This window comes from Coffea arabica, chromosome 6e, assembly GCF_036785885.1.
Source record: "Coffea arabica cultivar ET-39 chromosome 6e, Coffea Arabica ET-39 HiFi, whole genome shotgun sequence".
NCBI lineage: Eukaryota > Viridiplantae > Streptophyta > Magnoliopsida > Gentianales > Rubiaceae > Coffea > Coffea arabica.
This window is the reverse complement of record NC_092321.1, coordinates 55,660,669-55,668,002: the sequence shown is the minus strand read 5'-3', so window position 1 is coordinate 55,668,002 and position 7,334 is coordinate 55,660,669. Positions and strand designations below refer to the sequence as shown.

The 7,334-nt window shown below is 33.1% G+C and overlaps 1 protein-coding gene across 2 annotated transcripts; it reads right to left on the bottom strand.

Moving 5' to 3' along the window:
• Positions 1 to 4,213: 4,213 nt before the first annotated feature.
• LOC113697598 (beta-amyrin 6-beta-monooxygenase-like) lies at positions 4,214 to 6,379 on the bottom strand. 2 transcript variants are annotated; one of them, XM_027217281.2, is made up of 4 exons: positions 6,266 to 6,379; positions 5,281 to 6,108; positions 4,711 to 4,898; positions 4,214 to 4,602 (listed from the first exon to the last, which is right to left on the bottom strand). In XM_027217281.2, exons 2-4 carry the CDS (start codon positions 6,029 to 6,031, stop codon positions 4,309 to 4,311), a joined length of 1,233 nt encoding a protein of 410 aa, XP_027073082.2. In that variant the 5' UTR covers positions 6,032 to 6,108; positions 6,266 to 6,379; the 3' UTR covers positions 4,214 to 4,308. The 2 variants fall into 2 exon arrangements, with proteins under 2 accessions (XP_027073082.2, XP_027073080.2); XM_027217279.2 differs by lacking the exon at positions 6,266 to 6,379 and having other exon boundaries at positions 5,281 to 6,258.
• Between the last annotated feature and the right edge of the window lie 955 nt (positions 6,380 to 7,334).

The window sequence follows — 7,334 nt, the reverse complement described above, 5'->3', positions numbered from 1 at the left end:
GATAATCACTTCTTTTATAATTGCTCTATACAACTTTAACTTTTGTATTTTGCAAATATAAACCTCGATTTTGTTAAAAAGTAATAGGCTGAATAATGTGCATTTGAACTTAGTTTTATGGCATCAATATGACATCATTCGGTTGGATCCCAAATTAATCGGTTAAACTCATTGACCCTTGATTCCTGAGCGTGTCTAACTCACTATCTAGTATCTGATGTTTAAGGGACCATTGGCTGTACAAACTCATTAAATCGTAACTACAATTTTTGTTTTTTCTTTTAACTAAATTGAAATTGATCATTCTTTTAAATAGGGGAAAAGATATCATCTGATTGGACTTGGAATGTGTGCATTTGTGATTTGATATATTTGTATCCACTTATTGTACTTTTTAAAAGATTCAAAACTATTTTACGTCATAAGAATTTAATGTACATAAACAAATTTATACGAACAACGATGTAATATAAGTCTACGTAAATTTTGAAAGAAAAATAATGGGCGCACCTAACCATACAGGACACATTCCCCTGTCGCGTTTCCATATGATTCCTTTGTCTAGAAGGTTTTTGGCTTTCGCAGAATATTTGCTTTGTATTTATCACTTGTTCAGTGAACTGAAAACGGGCTTTCTTAAAAATAAAGCTTATGAGAAAATTCGGTTGTGAAGCTGTAATCCTTAAGCAGCAAAATTATGAGAAAATAACACATATTGCCTTTGCTTTTTTCTTTATGCATTAATTTTTCCTACATCGACAGTGTTGAATGAATGACAAATATATAAAATTTGAATTTAAAATCTAATTTTTACACATATGTCATGGATACAACGATAATAGTATATACACTGTCAGTATATATAAGATTTACTCTTTCTTTATTTGGGTGAAAAGAAAGTTAAAACCTTTGACACATTTCCACCGACAATAACCATTTTTTTTTGTTCTACTTTGTCTTATTTAAGAATTATTGCATTCGCTAGTATTCCATCACTTGTACATGTACATTTGTCCTTTTTTATTTCATAAGAATTAGTTAGCATTTATTCAGCAAATGAATAAACCCTAAAAAAGATGGTCTTTGAAATTTCTTTAGGCTCAACTGGCTGCGTCTCATTGATTTGAATATCAAATTGGCTTGACACTCTTCTTTCAAAACATAAAAATTTTCTCAAACAAAAGGCTCTTAAACTAATTCTCAAAAGTCATAAAAATTTTTTTCTATAATATCACACTATTACAAACTTGGATGCACCCACCAAAAAAAAGAAAACGAAAAACATATTTTGGATAGAAAACAAACTGACAAAAAGTAATTAAACCTACTTCCTTCCCTTTTCCCTCCCTATCCATTCTTTTCCTCCTCAAAAATCAATCCAATCACCAAACGCCCTGTCTCCATTTCCTTTCTTTCCCATACCCTTCTACTCCTTCAGAATATGTAGTGCCTTAAGACTACTGTATGAAAGAACTCATTGCAGAAGCACATCTGCAATACATACTAATTTTGAAGTACACAATACATCGACTAAAAATATAGTTTGAGAAACTATGTTCATGAAAATTGATTTTAAGTTTTGACACTAAATATGTAAAGAATTTAATGAAAAAATAAAATTTTTTTAAAAATGTGTTATTTATGTATATTTTTATCAAAATGGATTTTGCATAACAAAAAGAAATTTAAAGTTTAGTAGAATGTGTTAATAATTATTTTCAATATCGGGTTAATTTTCCAACTTAGGTTGCATGTTCCCAAAAAAGGAAAAAAAAAGTACTATAGGACAATAAGATAGCTTTCCTTAGGTATATTGTTATAGCTAATTGAAAGTCAAATGTCCAATTATCGTAGGTCAATATATGGTAATATTGTGCATAAAATAATTTAGGGTACAAAATATACATGCAAAAACAACCCTAGACCTGTACATTAATAACTGATAGAAGATATTCAGTTCAAATCCAATTTTGAAGTTTCGAATATTGGAAGTAAGTCAAATTTAATTCGATTGCAACAAATAGTGACTAATTTTGCATGATTATATTGCCATTTTCAATGAAAAATTGGCGTTCCATTAGGACATTTTTGCATTTTATGCAAATGAAGATTTAATTTAGAATGGTTAACTATATCGTAAAACAAATCTACGGTAACCCTCCTCAAAACACTAAAAAAAAATTACAACAATAGAATACTACCAAAAAAAAAAAAGAGCACACATCAAAATACCTAAAATACCCACATATCAATAACTTTTTCTTCATCAACCACCACCACAACCTCGCCCCACTGCACTCCCCCTGTTTCCCCTCCCTTCTCTCTCCTGCACCTACATTTCCCTCCTCCCTTCCCCCAAAATCTCCTGCTAGATCTGGTATGCAACCGGATTACAACCGGCCATTCATCCTATTTTACAAAAAATCCTTTCTTCCATCCTATTGTGCCTTAAAGTTCAAAATATTCTTGAACTACCTTTGAACAATAAATGGATGCTTGCATACCAAACCATCCTACCCACAGCTCTAGGAACTTGAATTGGTTTTTTTTTTTCTTTTTTTGCAAGATCATCTAGGTCTAGAAGCTTTATATATAACATGGTTTTGACTTTCAAAAATATAGTAGTAATCTAATTGACATATTCTTACTTCCATTGATCTAGCGAATGCCTAAAGTGTAAATAAACATGTCGTTTTTTTTAGTGAATACCTAAATTGCAAATAAACATGTTGCCTTTTTTTTTTCGTTATGGTATCATGAATTCAATATTATACATAAAGTGAAAAGGCCAAAAGGACAAACGTGCATCCTGTATAACTTTAAAGTAAAACAGAGGCACTAGGATTAGTTATTTTGATACAATTATTAGAACAAGTGATGAAAAATTCTGTGTGGAATAATTGTTGAATCCATATCCAACCTCAAAATTTAAAGTTTAAATTTGGAAGGAAAAAATTCCATGACATTGAATTCTTTTTGTCAAAATATCCTTCACTTAAATTGCCATAATAAAAAATGAATAGAATACAGAAAAAGGAAAACAAGATTTGCAAGTGTTTGCTTCTATAAAAGCAAAGTACAAAACTGATAATCTGTAGTTGCCTATCTTTAAATGTAATGGCCATATTTAAGAAAATTAACTAGAATAAAGAAAAATAAAAATCATAGTTGCAATTGCTTGCCTCTAAAAAAGTGAAGCTAAAACTGATAGTGTACGACTATAATAGCCTTAACAACCAACAATAAGAAAGAATTAGGTTAAAAAATATAACATAGCAATACTATGTACTTGTGTATACTACAGAAAATAGGAATACTTAGTCCCTATTTGATAACCTGATTTAGGATTTAAATTTAATAGATTAGATCTTAATATATTTAGACACATTTGATAACCAAAATTGAATATCGGAATTAATTAAGTGCCACTGAATTTTCTAGGCAAAACTTGCTCTCAAAATTAATTGATAAGCTATTCACTTATTATTGAATATAATATATACTGGAATGTATTAGATTTAATACTTAACAATTCAATAACTTAATGGATTCAGATTTCATATTTCAGTTTGATCAAATGCACCCTTAGACTATGTTTAATAATCTAATTTAGCACTTAAATTTAATAGGTTTAGATTTTAACATTTTCAAAAGTGTTTGATAACCAGAAATAGAACACCTAAATTAATTAAGTGGCACTGAATTTTCTAAACAAAACATATTCCAAAAAATAAGTAATAAACCATTCACTTATCACTTAATATGGCATACATTCAAATGTATTAGATATAGTACTTAATAATTTAATTACTTGATGAATTCAAATTTCATATTTTATTTCAATAACTTCAGCGCCAGCTCCATTGGTTTGCTATAAATGAAATTTCTACTCTAGTAAAAAAAAAAAAAAACAAATGTGAGACTCCATTTTCTGTTGTTGTCACAATTTGTCCATATCCTCCTTATAAAAATACTCCAAAGACCCATTAAAAAGCAAAAGAGGACAAGCAGAAAAAAAAAAAACCGAAAATGTGTTTGTGTCAAACAACAGATGACATAAGAAATCTCACGGAAACAAGAACTGCAAAACAAGATAGTGCAAAATTATAATTGATTAATGAATTTTATACTCCAGGAATCCATTATTGTTTAAGCAGTTCATTATTTGGGAAACTTTTAGAATTGTTCTAATTGTTTCAATACATGCACTCCATCAAAAACGATTAAGAATTTTATTATTCAAACAGCAATAGAGGACTTTTTCAAGCGTTTCAAGTGTTGAATTTGAAAAGATCCAACGATTAAGTTTCAGTGTGGTTGTAGACTCATGGGGAGGCCACTAGCTGGATAAGGAGCACCACGATATAGCACCTTCTCGTCTGGAATCAACTTCTGCAGCTTAAACTTTCTCACAACATTATACATGTACACGAGTATCAGGAATCTAGAATACTCCTTTCCTGGGCACATTCGGGGTCCTGTTGAAAACGGTATAAATGTGCATGGTGTTGGTCCGTCACCTTCAAATCTCGTTGGATCAAAATTTTCTGGTTCAGGAAAGTACTTGGGGTTTTTGTTTGTTGTGAATGGGCTCCAAAGCACCTGGAATTACAACTATCATGAGTGATCAAGTGTAGGAGCATCAATCAATTCTCATTACTGTTTGTAATAGTAATTTGTCCCGATAGATTAACAACTGTTGGTGCTTACTTTCCATCCTTTCGGAATGGTTATACCCGCAAAATGGATGTCAGTCTTGGCCACTCTATAGGATCCTATGGCTGGTGGTGTTAACCTCATAGCTTCACAAATCACATTCCAAGAATACTTCATTTTCTTAATGTCTTCCCAGTTTAGCAGCTCTTCAGGATCTTTAGACTTGGCAATCTCCATGTGCTCTGCATATCATCAAAGAAGCTACTAGTATAGATGTTTAAAGCTTTCAAGACATGCGCTGATTAATTAGCCTCTTTAAGAAGAATATACACTAATGCATGGTTGATCAAATCTGGTCTGAGAAGGGCTATTAAAATTCCGGGGGACAAGTATATGTGTATCCTTAAGAGTTTTTCTAATTTGCTCCCACTGAGTACAAGTTTGAACCGATAAGATTTCAAGAAGCCATCAGCAACTTTATAGGAAAAAGTTTTTGAAAAATTTCAAGAAGCCATCTGCACTACACCGGCAGAGATGCTATAATCTTGAAAATTTTTGAAATGTAGTATATCTCCTACCATATAATTGAACTGATAAAGAAAATTTTATTACCCCGTAGCGTACCTTTATAAACCATATCATAGATATGGGGAAGCTCTGAAAGATGTTTCAAGACAAAGGTGATTGATGAACTGGTGGATTCAAAGCTGGGAATCATCAAACTTACAAGACAAAGGGCAATTTCCAAGTCGGACAACAAATGGACGTTTTCATCCAGCAGCGTGCGAGACAGTATGTCCGAACCTGCTTTTTCCCTATTCTCTAAAACCATCTTTTTCCTCTCTAGAATGATCTTCAAGAATTCCTGCTTAAGTTTTTCGACCTCTTTCACGGCACGATTATAGGTGGTGCCGGGCAAATTGATCGGCAATGAGAAGAAACCTTGTTGTGCGACTGCGAAAGAGTCAGAAAATCTTTGAGCTCGGTCAGGATCCAGACCTAGCACCAATTTGCATGCCAATATAAGAGTTAACTTCTGGGATGCAGGATAGACCTTTACTACTTGGAAAGGATCCCAGTCAGTCTGTAGATGTTGCCTTGTCAAGGAATCCATGATGGGTATGTACTGTTTCAAAGCTTCTGGACTCATGATTACTGCTTGATGAAAGCCATGGATTTTTGTGTGTACATCCTTGCGTGACTTTCCAAGAGAAACCACCCAATTCGAAAACCTTGATTGTACAGCAGGAAGCCAAGGACTAACGAAATCATTTGCAGTGCATAATAGGAACTTGTTCCCTGCTGCACCACAAATTACAGCCATATTCTGTCCAATCAAGGAAGTTGCGAATACTTCGTCGGAGTATTTTTTCATTCTTTGATGAATAAATTTTTCAGGGCCGCTCAGGTAAAAGTGGAGTGTCTCTCCGACTAGTGGCAATCCCGATGTGCCTGGTGGAAGTTTGCATTTTTTAGAATCAGAACGGTGGCAAAGAAAGGGAAGAGAAAAGGAAATGAACACGACTAGGAGGGAGATGAAATATAGAGAAAAGGCCTCCATGTTATCTCACTTTCGCTCCAACAGAGTGAAACAAGATGCTGAACTTACCGTTGTTCCCTCAGGCGGGCATACAGCAATATATACAGTTGATGAACAAGGTGGTGATGGTAGATCAATTGGGGAAAGGACTCAATGTGGTTGGAATTTCGTGCGATTCGGTCGGATTGTTGTATTTTTTATATTATTTAATATATAATAATATTACATTTTTATGTTAAAAATAAAAATGATATACATAAATTAAATACTGGACTATAAGATTATTATAATATATTTGTATATTAAAAATTTGAATACGTATAATAACAACAAAATGAAATCGCAAAAAATACAATCGTACTGAATTATTGTTGGATGAATTGGATTCCACACCAATTGACACATGCCATTGCACGAGGCAATTTGCAGCTCCAATCTGACCGCGCTGAAGTGTCTACATGGAGTCGATTCATTTGAAATTAAGAAGAAACAAATTACAGAAAGCAATTTTCTATTACCACTTGGCTGCATTGAGGGGATCTAGTCTGGTTCACACGATTATCTAAAACAATGTACACGCGCGTTCTGGTTTAATTTCATGACTGGGCGCAAACAGCTTTTGGAATTGGCCTTTCCAACCACGCTTTCTCCCCCGGTTTCCTTGGAGGTGATTGCCACCTATTAAACTAGTAATTTTATCCAATTTTCAGAACAAAAAAGTTTTATCCTAAAATATGATTAAAAGAAACATGAAAGGTAAACTTTAGAACATGGGCAGTTACTTTTTTTTTTTTTTTTTTCGGGTTTGGAGGCCAATCTCCCTAGGTTGGGCAGAGATTTGCCCCAAAGTTACCCAACAACAGTAGTATGTAAGGGGTCGAATCTGGGATTTTACTGTAACTACAGACGACCAGTTCCTGAAAGTTATACAATTCTAACATGAGGGGATTTGTGCACTTAGCAAACTAAAAGATGATACAGAAACACAAAAGAGAAATTGTGGGAAATTGTGGTAGCAATTCTTGGATACTAGAAAAGAATCAATGTGAATTGATTAATTAATACATTAATTTGAGAACCAAAATATTTTCTGGTTTTTAGCAATGAATAAAAAGTGTCCTCGGAAGCCTTACTAACA